General features: G+C 38.3%; 6 protein-coding genes and 1 pseudogene across 9 annotated transcripts; 4 read left to right on the top strand and 3 right to left on the bottom strand.

Annotated features, from left to right (window-relative positions):
* Positions 1-667: 667 nt before the first annotated feature.
* LOC137720716 (protein YLS7) lies at positions 668-4,260 on the top strand. The gene is made up of 4 exons (XM_068459823.2): positions 668-1,161; positions 1,359-2,464; positions 2,687-2,961; positions 3,236-4,260. The coding sequence occupies exons 2-4, from the start codon at positions 1,528-1,530 to the stop codon at positions 4,046-4,048; spliced, it is 2,025 nt and encodes a 674-aa protein (XP_068315924.2). The 5' UTR covers positions 668-1,161; positions 1,359-1,527; the 3' UTR covers positions 4,049-4,260.
* A 567-nt stretch (positions 4,261-4,827) lies between these two features.
* Positions 4,828-9,519, top strand: PLE (Microtubule associated protein (MAP65/ASE1) family protein). 2 transcript variants are annotated; one of them, XR_015961727.1, is made up of 14 exons: positions 4,828-5,199; positions 5,701-5,788; positions 5,908-6,114; positions 6,245-6,496; positions 6,608-6,817; positions 6,910-7,065; positions 7,160-7,319; positions 7,412-7,563; positions 7,646-7,733; positions 7,923-7,996; positions 8,117-8,191; positions 8,276-8,543; positions 8,654-8,761; positions 8,894-9,519. XR_015961727.1 is itself a non-coding variant. In XM_068460299.2 (13 exons), the coding sequence occupies exons 2-13, from the start codon at positions 5,717-5,719 to the stop codon at positions 9,307-9,309; spliced, it is 2,130 nt and encodes a 709-aa protein (XP_068316400.1). In that variant the 5' UTR covers positions 4,828-5,199; positions 5,701-5,716; the 3' UTR covers positions 9,310-9,519. The 2 variants fall into 2 exon arrangements, 1 of the variants encoding a protein (XP_068316400.1); XM_068460299.2 differs by lacking the exon at positions 8,654-8,761.
* Positions 9,520-9,995: 476 nt separating this feature from the next.
* LOC137721214 (AT-hook motif nuclear-localized protein 6) lies at positions 9,996-13,960 on the top strand. Its single transcript, XM_068460315.2, has 5 exons — positions 9,996-11,034; positions 12,163-12,230; positions 12,529-12,660; positions 12,985-13,146; positions 13,312-13,960. The coding sequence occupies exons 1-5, from the start codon at positions 10,665-10,667 to the stop codon at positions 13,606-13,608; spliced, it is 1,029 nt and encodes a 342-aa protein (XP_068316416.1). The 5' UTR covers positions 9,996-10,664; the 3' UTR covers positions 13,609-13,960.
* A 13-nt stretch (positions 13,961-13,973) lies between these two features.
* On the bottom strand, positions 13,974-14,551 carry LOC148698979 (uncharacterized). Its single transcript, XM_088692727.1, has one exon. The coding sequence runs from the start codon at positions 14,519-14,521 to the stop codon at positions 14,105-14,107; it is 417 nt and encodes a 138-aa protein (XP_088548853.1). The 5' UTR covers positions 14,522-14,551; the 3' UTR covers positions 13,974-14,104.
* A 1,509-nt stretch (positions 14,552-16,060) lies between these two features.
* Positions 16,061-16,889, bottom strand: LOC148698980 (uncharacterized). Its single transcript, XM_088677668.1, has one exon. The coding sequence runs from the start codon at positions 16,584-16,586 to the stop codon at positions 16,146-16,148; it is 441 nt and encodes a 146-aa protein (XP_088533794.1). The 5' UTR covers positions 16,587-16,889; the 3' UTR covers positions 16,061-16,145.
* A 401-nt stretch (positions 16,890-17,290) lies between these two features.
* LOC137720976 (putative rRNA-processing protein EBP2 homolog pseudogene) lies at positions 17,291-18,989 on the bottom strand (annotated as a pseudogene). Of its 2 annotated transcripts, none has more exons than XR_015961729.1 (2): positions 18,877-18,989; positions 17,291-18,403 (listed from the first exon to the last, which is right to left on the bottom strand). The product of XR_015961729.1 is annotated as a putative rRNA-processing protein EBP2 homolog pseudogene, transcript variant X1 (transcript). The 2 variants fall into 2 exon arrangements; XR_015961730.1 differs by having other exon boundaries at positions 18,718-18,913.
* A 728-nt stretch (positions 18,990-19,717) lies between these two features.
* LOC137720141 (enolase) lies at positions 19,718-24,286 on the top strand. The gene is made up of 14 exons (XM_068459151.2): positions 19,718-20,027; positions 20,230-20,293; positions 21,575-21,639; positions 21,773-21,988; positions 22,085-22,186; positions 22,268-22,348; positions 22,435-22,509; positions 22,634-22,777; positions 22,877-23,071; positions 23,170-23,220; positions 23,353-23,441; positions 23,532-23,583; positions 23,770-23,826; positions 23,914-24,286. Exons 1-14 carry the CDS (start codon positions 19,962-19,964, stop codon positions 23,992-23,994), a joined length of 1,338 nt encoding a protein of 445 aa, XP_068315252.2. The 5' UTR covers positions 19,718-19,961; the 3' UTR covers positions 23,995-24,286.
* Positions 24,287-24,616: the final 330 nt, after the last annotated feature.

A 24,616-nucleotide genomic window follows, 5' to 3' on the forward strand; every position in this document is an offset into this window, starting at 1 on the left:
CATACTCCTTGGTTAGAAGGATTCTCACTTTAGGCTTAAGAGATCATCCAAATCCAAAAAGAACTACGTTTGAAATAATACTATAAAAATAGTTGTGGGCGATATGAGTGCATTCTTAATCAAATGCAATAATCAAAACCAATAAAAAAAAGGGATTTATCCGTCAACTTCATAAGAAAAAATGTCGTCTTGTTACGAATTAATTAGTATTCAATTTAATATAATTAACTCGTACAATGTGACCTTCCACCAAAATGTAATGCGAAAATGAGTTGACATTTGTCACATTTTCTAATTAATTGTTGAATTTAATTGACATATTCTTAAAATTAGAACGAAAATTAACGTTATATTATAAGATGACAAAAAATTTATAAAAACAAATTTTAGGAGAAAATTATTAGCATTTCTCTATTAACATCCATAATACATCAGAAAATTGAAAATTCATGGTTTCATTTTTCTAAAAAAGGAAAAAGTTAATGGTTTCGTCACGGCAGTCTACATTTTTTGATACTGAAAAGACTCACAGAAACATTTCAAACTTTCCTAATCACATGTGATTTACTAACAATAAGAATGAAACATAAAACTTGTCAAATAAAGTACGTGTATAAAATTCGCCTCTAACTATTAAGTCATCCTAATTGAAAATCATGGTTGATGCTATTAAAAGCTGTCACCTCCTCAACAACCCACCCACGCCGCACCCAAACAATGAGGTCGGTCTCACAGCACTTACTTTGATGGAATCATGGTGAACCAAGGGGCACTATATAGTAACTCCAGACTCTCTCTCTCCTCTCTGAACGTAGTTTTATCCGCCGCATTCAAACAAACAAGATTACATTTTTCCCATTTAAATCTTTCATCTTTGATCTTAATTCTTTAATTCCAAGTCCCCTGTTTCCAGATCTTCATCCGCTACTTCCATTAACAAAAAGCTCTCAGCCGTTGATCTGATTCCGCGTTCCGTACGTAAAGCATTCAACTTTCCAGGTTGGGAATCCGAGTTTCCCATCCTTTTCGCTTACACAGGAATCCAATTCCCCTGGAGATAAATCTTCATGCTTCCATTGTTGTTTTCCTTTTTCGGAATCATCGAAATTTTAGCGCTTTTCAGTGCTTCAAGATCTTCTATTGCCTGTAGTGTCGATCAAGGTACATTTTCTTTAGATCTGCTTACCCTTTTGGAAACCATTGTTTTTTGTCTATTTTTAGTAAGGAAATGTACTTAAAATATAATTATGATTAATTATGATTAATTATGATTAAGCATGATTATAAAGCTTCCCTTTTTATCATCGTGTTGCCTGAATTACATGTAAAATCTGGAGTTCTTGCTTGAATGTTTTCAGGGTTTGCTGGAGGAGGCTGAGCTCAAAGTTGGGGTTTTCCTCATTTGGAAAGAAAACGAAGAGTTGGGGTTTCTTCTTTAGCCATTTGTACGCATGCTTTTGGGGTTTTCTTTGGTTGTTGATATAGTTTAGGTAATTATTTCGCATAAATTGCTTGATTTGGAAAACAATGACTTGGGCTTCGCCCAAAGGTTCGATTTCAATGACTTCCTACCCGAAAGGTCTTTCTTGGATTGTAGTTTCGGGGGTGGCATTGGCTTTGTTCTTACTTTTTGCTTCCTGGGTTTTAGTTACTTATCCAATTGGTTCCACGGTTAGCTGGTATTTCTATGGTGTTGATAGTATGCAGAAATTGGATTATTCTAGCTCCATAGGGAATCCCATGTCCCACGATTCTCCTCTTCCTAACAATGTAGATAGTGTTGATAAGAATGTGGTATCCGATTCTAATTTAGATGTTCGGAGAAGTTCAGATGATCCACAACCAAAAGTTGTTGATCATCAAACTGAGTCTAATTTAGAAGTTCTGAAAAGTTCAGATGGTCCGCAAACAAAAGTTGTTGATCAGAATATTCCTACTGAATTGAATTCACAAGTACCTACAACATCAGATGGTTCAGTGGTTGTTTCAGAAACTAGAGAGATTAAACATGTACCAGATGTGACAGAAAACTCATCCGGTTCATCAGACAATGAAAATGTTGGATCAGTGCCTGCTGTTTCAACCGCTTCATCAATTGTTGACGGTATGATAAAAACTGATAAGAATTTGTCAGATGAGTCCAATCCACAACTGTCCTCACATTCAAGTGATCCATCAATAGTTTCGGAAATAAAGGAGACAAAGGATAGAGAAGCACCTGTTCTTGGGCCATCTAATAACACAATGCAAGATGAAGGGGCTAAGGTTGCTTCTGGTTCGTCCAATGTTACAGAAATTGAAGAAAATGATAAACCTGTTTCTGTGAGTCTTTCCAACAATTCAGACATCGCACACATTGAGCCAAATGATACTATTTCAGCTCCATCTGATTCCAAACCTGAAGGCATCCCAGCTTCTACTCAGATGCGCAACAATGCAACCAGTGGTGGTTCCGTTGATTCAGGTAGCTTTTGTGTTGTTTTGTTATGCTTTCATGTTTGCTGAAATTTGACAAGTTGTGCTATAATCTGAGCCTTTTATACTTCTGATTGAACTTTTGTATAATCTTTACCTTTTGTACTTATGAAATTTGAGTTGTTGCTATAATATTACATTTTCAAGTGGATTTTTTGTTCTCGGTACTTGTTTTTATGCTTTTGACTTACATCTTGTTCGTATTATGCAGGCTGTGATCTATACAGTGGAAGTTGGATTTATGATTCAGAAGGACCGCTATATACGAACAATACATGTCCTGTCCTGACACAGATGCAAAATTGCCAGGGAAATGGGAGGCCTGACAAGCAGTATGAGAATTGGCGATGGAAGCCCTTTCAGTGTGACCTGCCACGTTTTGATCCCAGGAAATTTCTAGAGTTGATGAGGGGAAAAACAATAGCTTTCATTGGTGATTCCGTTGCTCGAAACCATATGGAATCATTGTTGTGCATGCTCTGGAAGGCAATTATCTTAAACTTTTTTTAAGAATTTTATCTCAAATTAGATGCTTCTCCTTCTCGGACAAAACAGTTTTTTCTTATAGTAGACGGAATTTTCACAACTCTGGATTCATCAACACTGCTAGCGTTTGTGATCAGAATTAGATTTGTGGAGTTTGTTTAGTGTTTGCAACTTTGCATTTCAAAGCAACTCTATAAGATTGCAGTCCTTTTTTGCGGATAATGCTGTTAGAACTGACTCTAGTGGTGCTTACATCTTTGTGTGGTGTATGCAGGTAGAAGTTCCAAAAAATCGGGGGAACAAGAGAATGCAACGCTATTATTTCAAGTCGACATCTACATTTGTTGTCCGGATTTGGTCCTCATGGCTTGTGAAACAAACAACTCAGGCATTTGATTTTGCTCGAGAGGGTGTGGCCAAGCTCCACCTTGATGCCCCTGATGACAAATTCATAGATCTCATCCCACAGTTTGATGTGATTATTTTCTCTTCCGGCCATTGGTTCGCCAAGCAGTCGGTCTATATCTTAAACAACGAGATAGTGGGAGGGCAGTTGTGGTGGCCGGACAATTCAAGGCCTATGAAGGTTAACAACATTGAAGCATTTGGAATATCCGTCGAGACAATTCTCACTGCTGTTGCTAGACATCCGAATTATACAGGGATTGCGATTGTGCGGTCCTATTCACCTGACCATTACGAGGGTGGAGCTTGGAACACAGGAGGATCATGCACGGGGAAGGTCAAGCCTCTTGCGCTTGGCGAAGTAGTGGAAAATGGCTTTACAAACATAATGCATGAAAAACAGGTTATGGGATTCAACCGTGCGATTCAGAAAGGTGTGACAAACAAATCAAAGCTGAAGTTGATGGATATCACGAAACCTTTTGAGTACCGCCATGATGGGCATCCAGGCCCGTACAGAAGCCCGGATCCTAATAAGAAAACACAGCGGGGACCAGACGGAAGGCCTCCGCCGCAGGATTGCTTGCACTGGTGCATGCCGGGTCCGGTTGATACATGGAACGAATTTGTGCTTGAAATTATAAGGAGAGAATATGAGGGCAGCAACGACTCTTCTTCATGAGTTGGGGAAAAGCTTATAGAGTAACCATTTTTTGTTTAAAATTATTTAAATATTAGCTTGTAGAGTAATTATTTGTTGGATTAGATGGGAGAATTAGCCGCTAATTCTGTATTTTGAGAGCAATTAGAGTAAATAAGTGATTTGCTTGTTCAGCTATGTACTTGTGTCATACATCTCAATTTAAGATTACATAAAAAACTTTCTTTTTATAATTTTCATTCCAATTTGGAAATTCTTTTTTGCATTTTTCTCAAGACGATATTCTAATTTTTATATTTTAATAAGTACGATAGTCGTTGATAACATAAAATGAATAAGAACAATGAGGATAAGGTGCATATATATGGGTTTTAATTAAAACTGTGTTAAGATCTCAGGTGTTTCCTCAACAAGCTAGGAACGCTCTTTTGTATGACTTTAGAAGTCTCGGGTGTTTTCGAGGTTTCTCTTTAAATTACATCATTTTTATCATAAAAAGATTAAAACTTTGTCGGAGTTTTATCCAACCTTAGGAAAAGAGAGTCTTCTGCTCCAAATTACAAATTATGAAGATCAAAGTTCAAAGTTGAATTAAAATGTATAAATATGATTATTTTTGTAAAACGAGATATGCGGCCGTAATTAATACACCGTCGAGCGTTCGTTTTCGTCAACATACCAAATGAGAAAACAAAAGGGACCAACACATTGACTTTTTTTATGCTAACGTGGCAAATTTCCATTTGCCACATGCACGAGAGCGGCGATATATCTACTACAGCAAATCGGAGTCATTTCCTGAAAATTTGAAATTCAAATGTCGTCCTGGAGAACCATTAAAGTACAAAATCCTTGACAAGCGCTCTCTGCCTTCTTCAACGGTCCTCTTTTCTCCTCCTTCAAACGGCTACTTTCTCTCTCTCTCCTCTCTCTCTCTCTCTCTCTCTCTCTCTCTCTCTCTAAACATTTCACATTTCAGTTACGCATCTCACAACTCCATTAAAATTCAAACCCCAATTTCTACCTTTTTCCCCCAAAGTTTCCAAGAAAAGAAAAACGAAACGAAACCCACATTTTCTCGGGAAAATCCTCCAGTCGCCAACGACCGCAGCTGTAGCAAGAAAATCCATACAGCAGATAGAAAATTGACGTTCGTTGATTTGATCTCTCAGGTTTGTCAACGGATCCTTCCTCTTCCCGTCTTCCTTCTTTTTCTTCAATTTTCCCCAATTCTCCGTTTTGTTCTCGAGCAAGATTTGAATTTTGAAAATTTTGAATTTTTGGTATTTGATTTTGTGAATTGTTGGAAACAGTTCCTCGGCTTCTTCTAGTTGATTTTGTCGCCTGTGATCTGGACGGTGCTTTGAATTTTAATTTCTTTGAGCTAAATTGCATGGGAAGTATTTGTAGAAGAGAGAATTTTCCATTCAATTTTAAAATTTGGTGTTCATATAGAAATTTGACCTAATCTGGACTAGAATTGGGGATGTAATATTTTTTGCTCCAAAGTTTTGGGAGAAACCTGAAATTGGGTTTCGAGGAATCTAGCGTTTTGTTGCTATTTAGAGCTTTTTCCATATACTGTGTTGGCATTTAGAGATTTTTAAGAATTTTATGGTCAATTTATGCAATGCATATGGTTAGGGTTTCATGGTGGAGTTTGTTTGTGGCAGGTAGCATTGCTTCAATATGTCTAATCTTCAAAGTGAACAGCTTCTGCAAATGGAAACAACATGTGGATCACTTCTGTATGAACTTCAGGTATCACATGAATTAGATATATGAAAAGAAAACCTGTCTAGCTTTTCGGTAATTACGGAAATTGGATTGTACAAAAGTACTAAACTCACTCTTTTTCTTGTCTAATTCAACAAATGCAGATAATTTGGAATGAAGTCGGAGAGTCTGACAAAGATAGGGATAAGATGTTGCTCGAGCTTGAGCAGGAGTGTCTAGAAGTATACAGAAGAAAAGTTGACAAGGCAAATCGGTGTAGGGCACAGCTACGGCAGGCAATTGCTGATTCCGAAGCAGAACTTGCAGCAATCTGCTCTGCAATGGGGGAGCGACCGGTACATATTAGGCAGGTCAGGATCGACTGTAATGAAGATAACTGTGATTGTTTTCATAGATAAATAGGTTAAATATTCTGTTTCCATTGAAGTTCTTACTATTGTTTAAAATCAGAACTATTTACAAATTGCTTTGTCATTTCAGTCTGATCAAAATGCCGGAAGTTTGAAAGAAGAGCTCAGCAAAATAATTCCACAGTTGGAGGAGATGAAGAAAAGAAAATACGACAGGAAAAATAACTTTCTGGAAGTTCTAGAGGAGATACAGAAAATTTCAAGTGAGATTAATGGAAGCACAGATTACAGTTCATCTATACCGGCTGTGGATGAAACTGATTTATCATTGAGAAGGCTTGAAGAATTGCAGAGACATCTACATGGACTCCAAACTGAGAAGGTTGGGAGTTCTTTTTTACATTTCCTCTCTGTCTGCATATCATCGTAATCAACTTTTGTATTCTTATGTGCTCTTCACTTCCTTATTCATCTGTTCATTCTTGTTTTGCAGAGTGATAGGCTTAAGCAGATACAGGACCACCTGTGTACATTGAACTCACTTTGCTCGGTTCTTGGTATGGACTACAAACAGACAATTAGTGAGGTTCATCCCAGTTTAGTTGATTCAGAAGGAAGCAAGAATATAGGTAATGATACAATTCAGCGGTTGGCTGCTGCAATACAAAAATTGCGGGAGGTTAAATTACAGAGAATGCAGAGGGTAAAGAATGTTCTTACTTCTTTATCATTTCTTAGTTTCTAGTCAAAGTTGTGCATTTAATTGAATCATATTAACCTTCTAATCTCTGACAGCTTCAAGATCTGGCAACTACCATGTTAGAGCTGTGGAACTTGATGGATACGCCAATTGAGGAGCAACAGATGTTTCAGAATATAACCTGCAATATTGCTGCTTCAGAACATGAGATAACTGAACCAAATACACTCTCTGTGGACTTCATCAATTATGTGAGTTTTTTTATATTGTAATTCTGTATTATTTCATATTTTTGAATCAGTATATTTTTCAAGGATTTCATCTGGGATTAAATCTATTGTGCAGGTTGAGGCAGAAGTGTCTCGGTTGGAAGAGTTGAAATCAAGTAAAATGAAAGAGCTTGTTCTTAAGAAGAGGTCAGAGCTAGAGGAAATCTGTAGAAAGACACATATGGTCCTTGAAGCAGATAGTGCAATTGACTACGTAATTGCAGCTATAGAGTCAGGTTCATATTATATTCTTAAAAGCATATCATGGGGTAACAGAAAATTCCTACATAAATGTCCTTGAACGTGTGCATCATTCTTACTTGTGCAGGAGATGTGGACCCTGCTTGTGTCCTCGATCAAATTGAGCTTCAGGTTGCAAAGGTTAAAGAGGAAGCTTTTAGCAGGAAAGACATACTTGAAAGAGTTGAGAAGTGGTTGTTTGCTTGTGATGAGGAGTGCTGGCTCGAAGAGTATAACAGGGTTAGTTGTTTCCATCACCATGTCGATTACTTCACCACATTGAAACTCCTTTTCTTACTTGTTCCTTTTTGCGTTCATGTAGGATGAAAACCGATACAATGCTGGAAGAGGAGCTCATCTTACTCTCAAGCGTGCTGAGAAAGCACGTGCTTTGGTTAATAAACTTCCAGGTATTGTCCGAATTTTGAAAAATGGCACCTTTGGTTAATAATGGTAGACTATCCTATATACAAAACTGTTACAGAACTGTGCTTTGGTCAAGAGTATCATTTTGATTATGTTTATGCTGGTTTCAGTTTTTTCCTTTATTTTTTTGCGTTTAAATAAGTGTTTTTACCTGGATCCCGGTTTTTATACAGCAATGGTGGATGCATTGGCTTCAAAAACCATATCATGGGAGAAGGAGAGGGGCATTGAGTTCACATATGATGGTGTAAGTTGCTTCCCTTGTATTTGTGCAGTCTCTAGGAGATTTATTCCAGTTGAAGTTTATTTTTTGTTTTCATACATGCAACTTCTGAAACAATTTTTATTGTTATCCACTTCTGTTCAGATTCGTCTTCTTTCCATGCTTGAAGAGTATACTATATTACGGGAGGAGAAGGAGCAGGAACGTCGAAGACAGCGGGTATGGCCAGCAGTTTCACTTGGACATATTTCTTTGACGATCTTACTGTGAACTGTGTGACAAATCTTCATCTTCCATTTTCAGGACCAGAAAAAGATTCAGGGTCAGTTGATAGCTGAGCAAGAGGTACTTTATGGGTCAAAACCAAGTCCTTCAAAACCTCAGAGTGTAAAGAAGGCTCCGAGAATGTCAACTGGAGGTGCAAGCAATAGAAGACTTTCAATGCAAGCTCCTAAACCCGATCCACTTCACTCCATCAAAGGTACTCCGCGTTCAAGAAAGAGTGACCGAGTGAATCCAAATGAGCAATTAAACAATCATCTGGATGATGGCTTTTCATCTTTGTCCACAGGTTAATCTCTTCTCCAACGGTTCTCATTTGTGTATGGTTGACAAATGAGAATATTGAAAAAAATATATTTTAGTTGCTTTGAAGGTTATTCACCATCTGTTTCCTTGCAGGGGGGGACTCTGACTCTGGTAGTAGTACCTAAAAACATGTTTGTTTTATTCTTCGTTGCATCGGTGTTTCAGAAGCTTCTGTTGATTTCATTTTAAACAAAACATGAGGCATGACGCTGGAACACCATATCTCTGTTGCTGTCTAGTGTCTCGAAAAAAAAAAATGCCTATACAGACACCATACGAAAACATGTTGACAATCAAATTTTAACATATTTTTATCCTGTCTTTTTTATGCAGGTAGAAGAGGCTTAGGCTTAGATGTTGCTGGACTTTCTGTTAAAAAACACTCTTTTGGTGCCCCAAATCCTTCTGAAGTGGAGACACCAACAATTCGTAAACCCTTCTCCCCAATTTCTGTTCCCGTTTCCATTCCATCCGAAAATGTTGCTTTCGGCACTACTACTCTGAAGCCTAGAACTGTTGCAGACGAAGAGAACAAGACTCCCAAGGTGATGCCAATCTTCGTGCCAACGACACCATCAACAGTGTCAGTTCCCATGCAGACAGCTATGACCCCAGCTCCTCCTCCACCGGTTCCTTTCGCTACCAACTTAGTTCAAGAGATTCCTGAGGAGATTGAGTACTCATTTGAGGAACGAAGAGCTGGTTTTGTGCTCCCAAAAACACATGTCAAGTCGATGATACAAGTTTGATAGGCTAATTAGTTTGCATTTTGGTGAGAACTTGAGTTAAAATTGTTGTTTTAGCATTTATTTTTCCTTTTGTATTGGATTTTTTCGAATTTCAAGTCAATTGTAATTGGCTTTCCTGGTTTTTATGTACATAGTCTACGACCAGTGAACGTGGACTAAGAATGTCTGAACCTGTTCCCCTCCTGATTAATGTGATCATTAAGTTTCTAATTTCTTTGTTTCAATTCAGTAGTTTGTTCGAGAGAAATTTCGATAGAGTTGTCTGATTAGTTATTCTCATTTTTAATAAAATGTTTTCAAATGAAACAGACAACAAAAATACCAAAATTTTATTATGTGAGAACACGAAATTTAATTGTTTGACATAAGTTTTTCTCGAGATTTTAATTTTGGTTGATCAAACTTCATCAATTTCTTTTTTTTTTTCTGTAAGGTCATTTTGCATACAGTGGCATTAACAGTAGATACCCCAAACTAAAAGGGCGTTTAGCAAATTAAAATCTTCGAGTCAAACTTTAATTTTCTGAAAAGACAAAGGAGTTGTCAGTAGTTGGAAAATTGGTGTAGCTCCCTAACGTTAGCTTTACAGCTTTGATATAATATTTATTTATTTATACAACTTTATCTAAATTAATAAAATGGTAATAAAAAATAGAAAAGCCCTTTTCTTTTCTCAAACAAAACTTGATTGTTTTTTTTAATATTCAAGTTTAGTATCATTGTCCATTTATTAAATTCAGTTTTATTGAATTTCCAAGACGGACGTGAACCATTTTCTTAACTAAAATTTATACTTTGCATTTGCAATTAGAATATTAATTTTTAATTAAATTCATCAGTATTTAATTATTACAATTACATTTTTATTTATAATTTACCAAATTTTTATACTTTATTTATTTCTCCTCCTTTTCCTGTAAAAACCCTAAATTCACGTTTCTCAGAAGTGTTTCTGAAATCAGCGTGTCTAGTTTCCTTGTAATTTCTTTGAAGTGGTTTACAAATTTTTTTACTGAAATTCCAGTCTCTGCCATTGAAGCTCTGTGCTTTCTCTGCAATGGTGGAGGCAAACATCAGAACTGGAGGAGTTGCAGCACTGAGTTCTTCACCTTTCTGCATTTAGAGACGACTTGTCGTTTCTGGGTTCCAAATTTTTTGAAAGTTTGGAACTTTCTAGCCTACTTTTACGGAAATCTGCTCAAGTTCTTGCTTTGCAGTTAAATTATTATCTGGGTATTTTTTTTTTGCTTCCTAAAGTTGCAGGCTTTAATGGGTAGATTCTAGGGTTTGAAAAGTTTGTAGGGTTTCAAGATTTTTAGGGTTTTTGGGTGGTTTTTGTGTCTGCAAATTTGGATATGCAAATGGAGGAGAAAGACAACAAGTTGGTTTCTGGTGTAGCAGTGAGCGGTGAACAAGCTCCAGAGAATTACAGAATTGCCCCCAGAACCGAAAACCCTAGCCCATCTGGGGGCCCCACAACCGTGGTAGCTCCGATGGCGTCGCCGATGAGATTGACTGGGACTGGTACGGATGGGAAGAAGAAGAGGGGCAGGCCTAGGAAGTACGGACCCGACGACAAGCCTGTCCGGTCGTCGGCATTGTCCCCGATGCCGATTTCGTCGTCGATTCTGCTCCCTGGAGAGTTCTCCGCCTGGAAGAGGGGCAGAGGCAAGCCCGTTGACTCGATCAAGAAGTCTCACAAGCATGACGTGTTTGAGAACTCAGGTAATGAAACGTGACCCTTTTAAATAAAAGCTTTGAAAATTTTGACTTTCAGTTAATGTTGGTTACCATTTTTACTGTTACATTTGGGATGAAATGATCATGGTTTGTTGTAGCTCTGACGCTGTTGACGGGGATTTTTGGATCAGCGTTATGTTATTGAGCCTAATGATGCCGATCCAAAAATCCCCGTCAACAGATTGTGTCATGTTTACTGCTGTGTGAGATCTGAAGGGAATGTTTGGATTTGGTTTGCAAGTGGACCCTTTGTGATCAGATTCCCTTGTCAGATCTGGAAGTAAATGGTGATTTATTGGATTTGCTGATGTTATCAGTTATGCGGAGTTTTTCTGCTGCCTACAAATTTATATTGTACTCTCTTTGCCTTGTCTGTGAGGAAAACAGATTGAGAGAATGATTGAAGTGCCAGCTTGTTCAATAGGTAATAGGTAGAGTCCACTAATTAGGCTGACGTGCCTGGATTAGACTTGCCTAATTAGGTGATTATCTCTTAATCACCTGCTGACTCTGGACTAATTGCACAAGATGAGAAAGAAAAGAGAATAAAAATGAAGAAGGCATAAGCAGAGAGTTTGGGTTTAAACACCTGGTTTTGGGTCAGTTTTGACCTTAACCACTCTCCTCAATATGACCATTCCACCCTTGGAACCTCATCTTATGTTAAAGAGCTCCCGTCTCCTGAGGATTACGAGCAGTTTTTCGAGTGGCCCTTAGGGGTAAACTATGACCTTTGTTATAAAATTAATGGGGTTTTAAAATTTGTATGATTAGTTAATCATTTTGTTTTGTGGTGATTCTTTTCTTTCCGCTTGTGAACTAGGCAACAATTTCCGGGCTTTGTTCATCTTGATCCCTATGTTTTAGTTCACCTAATTATCTCCTTGCATTGCCGTTTTCAGGTTTACGAGTATTATGTTCTTTAGATGAGACTTCACTTGTTTGTTAGTGTTTCGTCTCTTTGATTGCTCTACATTTTGGTGGTGATTAGATCATTAAACCTAGCATTTTGAATTGCAGTTAGGATACATTCTGGGTGTTTATTATGCAAATTCCAATTTTAAAATGGTTTGATTTGGGATTTCACTGACGGTTTTTAATCTTTTTGTGTAGGTGACAAAATTGCATACTCGGTCGGTGCGAACTTTACACCTCACATCCTAACTGTCCATTCAGGCGAGGTATGCATCAGAAAGTTATATGTGAAACAAACTTTTGCGTCAGTACAAAACTGTCGTGTCAACTGTTCTAATCGATAATGAAAGTTTTTCATCTTATAATTTTTGAAACCAGTCATTATTCTTGTAGACGTTTAAATTACGAGCAAAAAACAACGTCAAACAAAAATTACATACTGGAAAGTTGATTCAGGTTCCTTATCTAGAGATTTGTTAAAGAGGAGTTTTCTTATTCCAGTATTATTGCTTTGATTAAGGTTGCACTTTACTATATTACTGATAGTAGTTCTGGTTCTTGCAGGATGTTACAATGAAGATCATGTCATTCTCTCAACAAGGAGCTCGAGCTATTTGCATACTTTCTGCAAATGGTACCATTTCAAATGTTACGCTTAGGCAGGCCAGTTCTTCCGGGGGTACTTTAACATATGAGGTATGGTGGTGTGCCCGTCTTTGAAATTGTCTGTTATTAGTTATTACTGTATCATTGTAAGTTCCTAGCTGCAAGCTATTTACATACTAGGTCTCGTGACTCTCGTGTAATATCGTGTTGTGTTTTGTTTCTAATCGCTCTATATTTAAGAACATAACCTTAAGTTAATATTTTCTTTATATATGCATACAGATGCACATGTATTTTGCTATATAGATTCTGCAGGGCAACAAAAAAAAAATAGTAAATTGTTCCTGCATCATATTGAATTTATGACATTGTTACTCAGGAGAACATCTGAAGTTCTTTTTGTTGATTTTACAGGGCCGCTTTGAGATACTTTCCTTGTCAGGATCTTATATACCAACTGAGAATGCAGGAACAAAGAGCAGATCCGGTGGCATGAGTGTTGCTTTGGCAGGTCCAGACGGTAGAGTGGTTGGGGGTGGACTTGCTGGTATGCTGATCGCTGCTGGCCCCGTGCAGGTAACATCATTATACAATTATACACGCGTTTAAAAAGTTATTTTTATGATCAAGTAATCTAGTACTTTGCTATTATGTCAGAAATTAGTTGTGGTAATGTAGTTTACTCTCTAAAAACAAGTTCTGTAATTCATGTTATCCTCCAAACTGTTTTGACTGCATCAGGTTGTGGTGGGCAGTTTTCTGCAAGGTCACCAGCTGGAACAGAAGCCAAAGAAGCAGAGAGTCGAGCCTGTATCATCGTCAATTGTCCCTATCATTGTCAATGCTGTTTCTGGTGAAGAAATGAAGGTCTATGGCGGAGTAAAGCCCATTCTGACAGCTCCTTCCTTCCACGGAGACCAATCAAATTCTCCGAATCCCATGCACAGCTTCAAGAACTCTGCTTCTGAGAGTAAATCATTGTTGTCGGAAGAGGATTCTAAAGGCTCTGGTCAAGCAAACTGTGAAGTTTCTTATTGATCATGCTTGCTCCTTTCATGTGATGGTTGTATCTTAATTGTTTTGTTCAGACTGAGTGACATCTAGGCTCTATCAAACCTGTCTGACTATTTTCTGAAGGACAAACTAGGCTTAACGTACCTCGTGTTGGTTTTAACCCCGAGTCGGTAGTCTTTTGTATTAGGTTTTAGGTTGGTCTCTTGATCGTGATCAGGCTCGCCACGGACGTGGCTGTTGTATCCATGTATTTCTACTTTCTAGTGTTGTATGATATAGCATTTTTAGATGTATGAAAAACATGACTGGTCATTTGTCCCTTCAAGTTCTTATTATCTGAAAGTTGGAATATGAATGGATGTTGTGACTCTTTGCTCACGAACCTGAAGTGCTTTAAACGTTCAAAAGCGCTTATGAACATAAGTGCTTCTTTCTTATTGTGCATTCTTGTGAATGATTTTTCTTTACATTGCTACAGTTGAGTAACTTGAGTTCCATTACTGCAACACAAAATTGCTGCCTAGAATACACATGAAGTTGTCAGCACTTCTGCTTTCCATGCCTTATTAACCTTTTCTATAAACTCTTCTGCTCTTGTCCTCAGCTCATCGTCAGTGTCAGTTTCATCATCGTCGCCATCTCCATCGGTGCTGCTGAATTCACCATCATCAGCTGCCGCATTCTGTTCATTTGACGCTAATTCACTGACCTGCATCAAGGCATTCTTCTCCTTCCACGCGTGTTTCACCCTCGTGCCTTGTTCATCATCCGCATGCTTGCTGGGGGCCGTTGTGGTGCGAGTTATGCTCCGTTCATCGTTGTTGGAGACGGGTTTCGATCCCACAAGAATAATGACTACGATCAAGTTGCAGAAGCAGAAGATGAACACAGAGTTGGAAGCTGCCTGAGTGATTAATTGTAGTGTAGAATCAAGCATTGTGAAGGATGAGTGAGAGAGAGAGAGGGGTGGGTTTGGATGGAGGAAAGAGTGGAGATGGGAAGCTTTATGTAGCATATTATCAACCATATTATCATTATGGGGCCTATTTTTACATTAATTACTTTAATGAAAAGGCCTCATCACATCCATATCACTATTCCTGGTTTTATGGCAGTTAATTGTCTTCTTCTTTCATATTTTCTTTCTTTATATCAACGAGAAACAGAAAATTTGAATTTTGACTATCTTTCAACGTTGAAGTATTACTTAACTAAGAGTGAGTCGGCATATACATGTTAGGGCAGTTGCACAGGACATTATATTGCCCCTTGTATCCCAGTTTGCATTCCCGCTCTCTAACTATTCCCATAATTTGCAATATTTACTTTTGTAAAAGAAAAAGGAAAACCCGAATTGTTTTTGCCCTTTGCACCCATGTACATGATATTGATTAAATTATAAGACATTTATATCCATTTTCAATTAGAGCTAATGAAAAGAGATTTTAAGAAGAAGAAGAAAAAGCACTGGGTATTTGGAGCTAACAGAAATCTTGACACAAAATTATGTGCAGTGATGTTCTAGAATTTATAAAGTCGACCTCAATTAATAAAGTAATACTTTGTTGTTGTTATGTTATATCGATTTTTAATTGCCGCCCCACCCGGGCCACCCCCACCTAAAATTGACTAAATTAGCAAGATGTTGACAAACTACAACATTAGGTAATTATGTGACAGACTAATAAGAATAGTCTAAATTAAATCATATATAATAAGGTCCTTTTATTACAAACTTGCTTGGAAATTGATGCGGAGACCAACGCGTACAAAGACAGGCAATAGCATTGACCTGGCTATCAATCGACAGCTTTCTAATAAATGGCAACATTATTTGGAATCTTAAAATGTTGAAGGTGTCTCACGTCGAAAGATGGAAATCTAGCGCAAGTACACGACCTTGAACTTTTCCGGTTATTGTCAATTGATTTTGAGAAAATGATCGATAAACGCTTTATAAGGACGTTTATTGTTGAGTTGGGAAGTGATAAAAAGTTGTATGATGGCCCCAAATACAAAAGTGAAGATAAGAAAAGTTGAACATCTTATACAATTCAGATTCGGTCCAGACTCCGTATCTTGCAGTCTGAGTCTACAAACCAAAAAATTTGAACTTTTCAAGAAAGGGACAGAGATTTGAATGTTTGGTTTGTGTGAGGTGACCCACTGATAAAGGTTAAATGGGATCCTAAGATTTAAAATGAATGGTCTGAATTTCTCGAATCGTCAATTTCAGACTGCAAAATTTGGAGAGGATCTCGATTCCTTCTTATATCATGCAGCTTACGAAAGAATATGCCCTTTTGTAACTTTTCAAACACTTTATACTCCTTTATCCATGTGACTTGAGAATCAAAGGCATTTCTGTAAGGACTGCCAATTCTAAGAATGTGTCATTCCGAATGATTAAAATTAGGGTCGGAAAAGGGCAATCGCTCATTCTTAAAATCGGCATTCTTAAGACCAGAGAATCGGATGAAAAAAAAGCGAAATTTTGTAGTTTCCTCAATAGATCAACTCATTGTTACAAATGTGCAAAATTTTAAGCTTGATAAAGCCTGCTAGATTAAATGGGAGGTTATCAACAACTCTGCCCTCCATCCTCTGTTAACTTTTTCAATGAACTCCTCCGCTCTTCTCCTCAGCTCATCTTCGCTGTCACACTCCTTGCTTTCATTGTGATCATCACTGCTGCCCTTGTCATCTCCAACAGCGGCAAGTTCTACCTCGGGATTCGCCACTTGGCCGAAAACAATTGGTGATTTGATCATGGAACCTTCCTCCTGCTCACATATACCATCTTCAACTTGCTTATGATCACTTGTGTTTCTGTTTTTGTAGCTGCTGGTGACAACCGAGACGGGAATTTCACTTTCTTGATCAAAGTAAGAGCCGGGTTTCGATCCCACGAGGATCATGACTATGATCAAGTTGCAGAAGCAGAAAACGTAAAGAGAGTTGGTAGCGGCCTGAGTGAGCAAGTCCAATGTAGAATCCAACATGGTTGAACAAACAACTCGTAAGATTGGATTGGACTGGATAACTTTCGAGCACGAGCGAGGAGAAGATGGGTTTATGGTGGTGTTAGAAGAAGGAAATGAGGGTATTTACAAGTACTGGTGTGGGGATTGAAAGAAGTGGCTGTGAGAAGCTTTTTGTAGGAGAACATGTTGGAAGACAAGATGGTGAGGTGTGGTGTGAAAGCTAACTGAGAAAATCATTAAAAAAAATTCAATTGTAAATTGAGATGAAACTTCCCAACTTGCAGTTTTGTAGGTCTTCGGCCAAGTCCACACGTACCTTCCAACAACCTCACATGGAACTTCCTTAGTTTTCTCATTTACTCTATCTCATCGAAAAGTGACTTCAAGGAACCCTAACCTCTTTTAGACATTTTAGCATGTAAAATGTATAGGCTTTTTATCCAAAATAATCCCGACATTGACATATTTTTTTACTTTAGTCATAAAGATTTAAAATCACTAGAAGTGATCGTCAATAATTTAGATTCTTTTGTGAGAAATATATGTTAAATTAAGAGTATTTTTGTCAAATCAACCCATCTACCGAATTGATGATTTCTTCAATTTAACGGAGGCGGTAAACAATTTCAATGAGTGATGGGTTATGACAATCTCAATGACAATTGTAATTAAAAAACTATATATACATATATATATATATATATATTTAAATGACAACCTGCTGATATAAACCTGGCTAGTCTTGTAGAATAGAAAGTAGCATGAATACTACAAATTGGATGAACACAACTATCCGATAACTATAAAACTTGTCAGCAAACCATAATTTTTCATATGAAAAATGCCTACAAATTCGTAAGAGCTTTGGTTTCATGATGCAAGCCCTTACCCGAACAAAAGAGTAGAACGAAAAACAAAATCATAAGATGCTATCACCTCTTCCTTTTCCTATTTCCTGATGTGAGACTATCTTTGTTGAATCCCCTCAAATCATTAGTCGTTTCAGCCACATTCTGCTTCTTGGAACCTTTCCTTCCTCCATATCCAAACTTGGAATCCTTGATTTCTCTCTTCTTCGGTTTCTTCCCAGCCGGCTTCCCACCTTGTCTTGCTTTCCCTCCGGACCGATCTCCTGGAGCCACAAATGGCCTCTTCTTACTTGACCTCTCGAATGGTTTCCCATCCTCGAAGGCCAAATCCAACTCGCTGCCTTTGTCACCCCCGGCAAACCCACTTTGCTGCCTCTGCTTCCTCCACTTCTTCACAGATTCTATGTCCTCCTTTTTCTGCTTAGCTCTCTCTTTCAACTTCTGAGCCTGAATCTCCTTAGATAGTTTCTTGGACTCCCTAGCTTTCCTTCTCTCATCCGCTTCCTCGATCTTCTTCTTCTCTACCAAAAGCCGGCTCTTCACTCTCTCCATATGGGAATCTGACTTCACCATCTCTGCATAGTAGTCCTCAGGCCTCAGAAACGGAAGCCCCATTGACTGAAGCTTCTCAAATGCCTTCCTCGTTCCCTCTAAAGCCTGTGTGTAGAAGGCAAGCTCACGAGTCAGGTCATCATTCACGTCCACCTTTTGTTCTTGATCAATGTCAACAGCGAGTTTGTGCACCCATCCTGCATTCTCCGGCCAGCTTATATCTCCAAGTTTATCCATGATACCGTCTCTGTTGTATACAGCCTTCTTCGACGGCTCATCCAGCTTCACATCCCCCTCCTCTTCAGAGTCTTCCTCCGATTCTGACCCAGACCCAACCTCTTCGAAATCATCCTCTTCCATCGAATCCTCGTTAATCAACCGGGACTCTTTATTGGACACACCCATTTCGTAAACCTATTAAAAGGAAATACAAATCCCACATACTAATGAGCAAAATGTACAAAAAACCGAAACCGATCAACGGATTCCAAAAAACAAATAAAATTTCCTGAAAACATCATATATCTTAATCTGAATAAACACAGAAGCATTCCAAATACCAATATACTTCCATTATTTACAGCTAAACTCTTGTCAAATTCTAAATATCAAAATATCGCGCTACAATCTACGAACAACATATTCAAACCCTAGAAACATACCATTGGGATTTCAGGAAAATTAAAAAAACTAAAACAAAAACAAAAAATGGGATATCTTTTTCTTACCCAAATTTTCTCGGCAACCAAACAGAAAACGGGAAAAAGAAGAACTCAAAACTCAGAACCCAGATAATAATACAGCTAAATCGGAAGAGTATGATAGTATAGAGCTCAAATCAGTTTACTTTAAGATTGAAATTTGGGAGGCTGAGTACGAAAATTTACCTTTCCTCTGTGGCCTCTAAAACCTTGATAAAACCCTACTTCTTCCAATAGGTTGGTCGACGCAGAGAAGGAGGTTTTAGGACCTGCCTTATAGGGCTTAAGCTTTGGGCCCATCAAACAATTTGGGCTCATAATTGGTGGGCTTGGGCCTGTGAATTTCAGTTTTATCAAAGGTTCTAAAATACTCTAGGCACTAGTCGGGCAATATACTGGAGTCTAGTGCCTAGGCGGTTAGGCAGGCGTCTAGGCAGACTAGGCGGATTTAAGTAAATTTATTATATTTCGTATATATAAGTGTCTGTTTATACTTAAAATATATATAATTTCATTATAAACTACAAACTAGAATGATAAGTATTATGAAGTATTAGAACATAATGAAAACATAAAGAACAAACATATAATATGTGTTCATTTAAGTATACAACAAGTTCCTAATAATTTATTGTAAAAAATAAAATGCAAAATGAAAGTTATTTATTTTCTGTCTAAGTGAGTCGCAACCTAGGAGGATCTGAACGAGCTAGGCGGGCGCCTCAGCAGATCTAAGCTTCCTTTCTTAATTTTTAAACATCTAAGCATTAATCGAGATGATAACCAACCGTCTAACACCTAAATAAGACCTAAATGGTAAAAAGGAATTTTTAAAACAGTAGTTTTACTTTTACCTGCACGACTTTTCTGCAACCATAAAACAAGCACTAGAAAAACTGGCCACTGTTTAACAAATCTGGGTGCGCCCCCGACAATAAGAACCTCGAAATACCAAACTTACCCTTCCTTTTCAACAGAACCAATGCCCAATTCAATTCCTTGGGCAAGGGGCAGCGAGGAACCGCATATTCCACTTCAATGTGCCACTCCGGGCCCACGGAGGCCAAGCGGACACCCCGTGATCGGCAAGAAAAGCAATCACGACCGTTGACATCATCACACTTTCTAGAAGCTCAACGGCAGAGATTTCGTTGCCCGTGCTTCTCGCCCCCTTGGTCGCGCCTCTGTATATATTTTCCGCAACCCCTCCGTCAGTTTCCCACAAAAGCCTTCGGTAAATACAGAGAGTGAAAAAGCAGACTGAGAGAAAAATGGCAACGATCAAGCTTGTTAAAGCCCGTCAAATCTTCGACAGCCGTGGGAATCCCACCGTCGAAGTAAGTTCCGTTCAATCCCCGCCGTCCCATATTTTGAAATTTTCATTTCGTTTTACTATCTCCGTTTTTGTGTTTGTACGGTTTTCCCGGCCTTACTGTCTGTTTGGTTTCTGAGAAAATGCGAGAAGCTCCGGGAAAATAAAGAAACTCCAATCAGAAATGTTGGATTTCTGAGTGACCGAACATGTTTGTGTTTTTTTAGGTTGATGTCACGCTGTCGGATGGCACCTACGCAAGAGCTGCTGTTCCAAGTGGGGCTTCCACAGGTAAAAAAACATAGTTGTTTGTTTTAATCTCTATGATTTCGATCAAGCATACATATGAACATATGTATTTGTCTCTATTTATTTTCGGATTGTTGCTGAATTTATGTGTTTATGTACGTCTGTAGATTTTATTTATCCTGAAAGTACAAATAAATATTTAAAAGAAATAAAAAATAAAAAGCGCCCGAGGCCGAGCGCTTTCCCCTCGAGAGCAATTCCAGTGTGTAAGGGCTCCTCATGGCAATTAACAATTGAATCCCTTTTAATGAATAGTAATTACTGAACCGAAATTGTTTTTGCATCTTTACTTCTAAATTGAATAGTCATGCTAATATGTTATAAAATATTAGTATTTTTTATTTTATAAAATAGTAAAAAATAATTTAAATTTAAATTTAAATTTCGAATAAGATTTTTAACTGATTTCGTCATGCCATGTTTTATTATCCGAAAGTACAATTTTTGTAAATAAATTTCGATAATATTTTTAACCAATTGCGTTGGCAACATGTTCTTACCTATTTAGAATCGTTGAAAATATTCAAATGTGGTGTAAGGTTAGAGAAAATGGTGTGTATTTATAAAAATAAAAATTGGATTTTTAATGAATCAGACACGTGGCCCGCCCAAACATTTCTAATTTTTTTCTTTTTCAAAATTTTTTTTAAAGCCGATAAAACTGGACCGTTGATCTGAGAATCAAACGGTCCAGACTCTCAGTAACTGAGTGGGGTTGACACGCGGGCTCTATTGTCTTAAAATATGCCCAAGACACGCCTCCACGCGCGTGTGTTGCCCATGGTCCTGATGCATAAAAAATATATAACGTCGCTGGCATCATGCTGATGTCAGCCTTGCATCATTCCCCACTCGGGCCGTGGACTCCTGCCTGCCCTCTCCCACAAGCTCCCTCTTAATCCAATTGCCCGAATGGGCTGGAGCTAGTTTGGGAGAGGATTGGATTGCAAATGGAGCCTGTCCACAGAGCAAAAGAGCACACTGGAAGTGCTCTGAGGAAGAGACGGGAGAGGACTTAATGGTGGCGCCAAGATAGTGCGTCGGCCCTTGGGCGCACAGTAACGACCTTATTTTCGGGCTTCATGGCCGCTTTGCTGCTATAGTGTAAGCTGCATTAGTGATGTGTTTACCCTACATTAATTTTGCATTTTGCTATTAAGCTGTGAAGTACGTTGAATTTGAACTTATTTTCGTGCATTGCGATTAGCGTGGTCTGCATTATAGTTCTTTTCGATGATGTTCGATTGTTTGGTTATTTTAAAGGTATCTATGAAGCCCTTGAACTGAGAGATGGCGGATCGGATTATCTTGGAAAAGGTGTCCTCAAGGTATGATGGTTGTTATTCGCTAACGGATTTTGATTATGCGATTTCTTTAAAATGTTACCTCTGTATCGCTTTGATTTCGGTCTTTAAAATGGAGAAAAAGTTGGTTGGCAATATTGATCTCTGTGTTGGTTAGGCTGTGGAGAATGTGAATTCGATCATTGGACCAGCTTTGATTGGAAAGGACCCAACAGAGCAGACCAAAATCGACAATTGTATGGTACAGCAACTCGATGGAACTGTCAACGAATGGGGTTGGTGCAAACAGAAGCTCGGAGCAAATGCTATATTGGCGGTGTCTCTAGCTGTTTGCAAAGCCGGTGCCCTTGTGAACAAGATCCCTCTTTACAAGGTTTGTTTCTCGGGAGAGTAGTGCCCCGCCATTTTATTTCGCTAAAGGCACTTATGAGGTTTTCTCTTAAGATTGCGTTTGCTTTACACTTTGCAGCATATAGCCAATCTTGCTGGAAACAAGACCTTGGTGCTGCCCGTACCTGCATTTAATGTCATTAACGGAGGTTCTCATGCAGGCAATAAACTAGCAATGCAGGTTAATATTTATCTGTTAGTATTTTTGTCGAGAAATTAGGACCTCTTGCAATTGTTATTCTTACCGTTTCTTCTATGACAGGAATTTATGATCCTCCCTGTCGGAGCATCTTCTTTCAAGGAAGCTATGAAGATGGGTGTTGAAGTATATCATCACCTGAAGGTATTGCCATTATCTTTTGCGGCCTTTGGATAATAGATGACCGCCTGTTCAGGCTTTTTAAAGTTTCCACTTGGTTTTGCCTGCAGGCTGTAATTAAGAAGAAGTATGGACAAGATGCCACAAATGTTGGGGACGAAGGTGGCTTTGCCCCCAATATTCAGGTCTGTATGCACATAAAATATTCACAAGACGAGATTAATTTAAGTGGCTTTGTGTTATGTTTGGTTTGGAAGCAGCGTTTTTTATTGTTCCAATGCTTGTATTCTTTTGATGTTTCGTTAATAGGAAAACAAAGAGGGTCTTGAACTGCTAAAGACAGCCATAGCTAAAGCTGGATATACTGGAAAGGTTGTCATTGGGATGGATGTTGCTGCCTCGGAATTCTACGATGACAAGGATAAGACCTATGACTTGAACTTCAAGGAAGAGGTAATTAAATTAGAATACGTCTGGCTACATATGGATATGTATACGAAGTTAATGGGTTTATGGCTAGATGGCTGAACCGCGTAGTTTTATCTGCTGCAGAAAAATGATGGATCACAAAAGATATCTGGAGACAGTCTGAAGAATGTTTACAAGTCATTTGTTACTGAGTATCCAATTGTGTCAATTGAAGATCCGTTTGACCAGGATGATTGGGAACACTATGCAAAGATGACTGCTGAAATTGGTGAGCAAGTCCAAATTGTCGGCGATGATCTTCTCGTCACAAATCCAAAGGCAAGCAGATGTTACTATTATTACTGTTATGTATCAAATTATGTGATGAATGTTAGAAAATATGTCTTGACGTTTCTTTATTCATTATGCCGCTGCAGCGAGTGGAGAAAGCAATCAATGAGAAGAGCTGCAATGCCCTTCTTTTGAAGGTAGTACTCCCTGCCCCTTTCGAGTGGCGCTAATGCTGCCGCTCTGTATACTGTCCGAATTGTTACAGTTTACTGATTCCTGTGGATAATTAGTGAGTAGTAATGGCACTCTGTATTTTTATGTTTGTGTAGGTGAATCAAATTGGTTCAGTTACTGAAAGTATTGAAGCTGTGAAAATGTCAAAGCGTGCTGGCTGGGGTGTCATGGCAAGTCACCGAAGGTATCCCATCTTCACTGTTTTCGTTTCCCATTTCACGCACACACCACGCATCATCTTTTGCTAATTTTGTTTGTTTATTTAATTTTCCAGTGGTGAAACTGAGGATACTTTCATTGCCGACCTTTCTGTTGGGCTGTCAACGGTAAGTGTTGGGGTCTTACCTTGATGCTATTACTTTCATTGCTTGTTGATGCATATTGATAACTTTTCCACCTCGTTACTTTATAATTCGGGACTTCGAATTATGCTGAAAGTGTATTGTCCAAGTTTCGGATTAAAGCTGTTGCATAAACTGATGTGATCTATGCATCCTTGTTTGCTCAAACAGGGACAGATTAAGACCGGAGCTCCGTGCAGATCAGAGCGGCTTGCTAAATACAACCAGGTAAAACTTAATACGCACGTCTGCTTATTTAGTTGCATCTAAGTTCTCTCTAACCGCGTGTTTGCGCCTTCCTTTTGTGTTCTGCAGCTTCTTAGGATAGAGGAGGAGCTTGGATCCGCAGCAGTCTATGCGGGTGCAAAATTCAGAGTCCCAGTGGAACCATACTGATCCGAGAGCTGGAATCTTAAAACCGTTAAACAAGCCCTCTTAGTTTTCGATATTACGAAGCGTGTAATTCGGCATAAGTAAACATGTGTTCTAGTTACTAATAAGGTCTTGGTGAGGAGATCAGGAACCATTTGATGAGAGAGTTGTAGAGTTGTTTCTGTTTCAGCTTGTTTTTCTGGTGATGTAATGCACAGAGGGCTTGTTCATGTTATGTCTCTAATATTACTTAAGCTTGTGGATTAAGACAAAATCTCGATATCTTGTTAAGATTAGAGTTTAATCCTTTTCGTAATCTTAGTTTGCATATCTCTTGTTCAATCCCTTCAAAATTTCATGAGTTTTTTTTAATCTAATAACTATTATTAGCACTTTAAAAATCTGAATCAAATTGTGCACTCTCTAAAAGGGTTTTTTTTTCTCCTTCTAAATATAAAAAGTTTGGGATGCACAATTAGATTTTTGAGGAAATCGTAACAATGGTTCTCAACTTAAACTAAACTGGAGAATGATCCCTCGACTAAAAGTTTGTAACCATTGATCCCTTAACTTATTAAAATGTGCAGCTATATTCCTTTTCATCAACCCCGTCAAAATTTTTGGCAAAATGAGTCACGAAGTTGAA

The sequence above is a fragment of the Pyrus communis genome, chromosome 1, assembly GCF_041283825.1.
Source record: "Pyrus communis isolate YQ-2024b chromosome 1, ASM4128382v1, whole genome shotgun sequence".
NCBI classification, from domain to species: Eukaryota; Viridiplantae; Streptophyta; class Magnoliopsida; order Rosales; family Rosaceae; genus Pyrus; species Pyrus communis.

What these genes read in the sequence shown, in the direction of transcription:
- LOC137720716 (XM_068459823.2), top strand. Translation starts at nt 1,528, where the DNA reads ATGACTTGGGCTTCGCCCAAAGGTTCGATTTCAATGACTTCCTACCCG. An exon ending in TGGTGGTTCCGTTGATTCAG is followed by an intron (nt 2,465 to 2,686) that starts GTAGCTTTTGTG and finishes CGTATTATGCAG; the next exon opens with GCTGTGATCTATACAGTGGA. An exon ending in TGTTGTGCATGCTCTGGAAG is followed by an intron (nt 2,962 to 3,235) that starts GCAATTATCTTA and finishes TGGTGTATGCAG; the next exon opens with GTAGAAGTTCCAAAAAATCG.
- PLE (XM_068460299.2), top strand. Translation starts at nt 5,717, where the DNA reads ATGTCTAATCTTCAAAGTGAACAGCTTCTGCAAATGGAAACAACATGT. An exon ending in ATGGACTCCAAACTGAGAAG is followed by an intron (nt 6,497 to 6,607) that starts GTTGGGAGTTCT and finishes CTTGTTTTGCAG; the next exon opens with AGTGATAGGCTTAAGCAGAT. An exon ending in AGGAACGTCGAAGACAGCGG is followed by an intron (nt 8,192 to 8,275) that starts GTATGGCCAGCA and finishes TTCCATTTTCAG; the next exon opens with GACCAGAAAAAGATTCAGGG.
- LOC137721214 (XM_068460315.2), top strand. Translation starts at nt 10,665, where the DNA reads ATGCAAATGGAGGAGAAAGACAACAAGTTGGTTTCTGGTGTAGCAGTG. An exon ending in TAACTGTCCATTCAGGCGAG is followed by an intron (nt 12,231 to 12,528) that starts GTATGCATCAGA and finishes TGGTTCTTGCAG; the next exon opens with GATGTTACAATGAAGATCAT. An exon ending in TCGCTGCTGGCCCCGTGCAG is followed by an intron (nt 13,147 to 13,311) that starts GTAACATCATTA and finishes TGACTGCATCAG; the next exon opens with GTTGTGGTGGGCAGTTTTCT.
- LOC148698979 (XM_088692727.1), bottom strand. Translation starts at nt 14,521, where the DNA reads ATGCTTGATTCTACACTACAATTAATCACTCAGGCAGCTTCCAACTCT.
- LOC148698980 (XM_088677668.1), bottom strand. Translation starts at nt 16,586, where the DNA reads ATGTTGGATTCTACATTGGACTTGCTCACTCAGGCCGCTACCAACTCT.
- LOC137720141 (XM_068459151.2), top strand. Translation starts at nt 19,962, where the DNA reads ATGGCAACGATCAAGCTTGTTAAAGCCCGTCAAATCTTCGACAGCCGT. An exon ending in TTCTCGTCACAAATCCAAAG is followed by an intron (nt 23,072 to 23,169) that starts GCAAGCAGATGT and finishes ATGCCGCTGCAG; the next exon opens with CGAGTGGAGAAAGCAATCAA. An exon ending in GGCTTGCTAAATACAACCAG is followed by an intron (nt 23,827 to 23,913) that starts GTAAAACTTAAT and finishes TGTGTTCTGCAG; the next exon opens with CTTCTTAGGATAGAGGAGGA.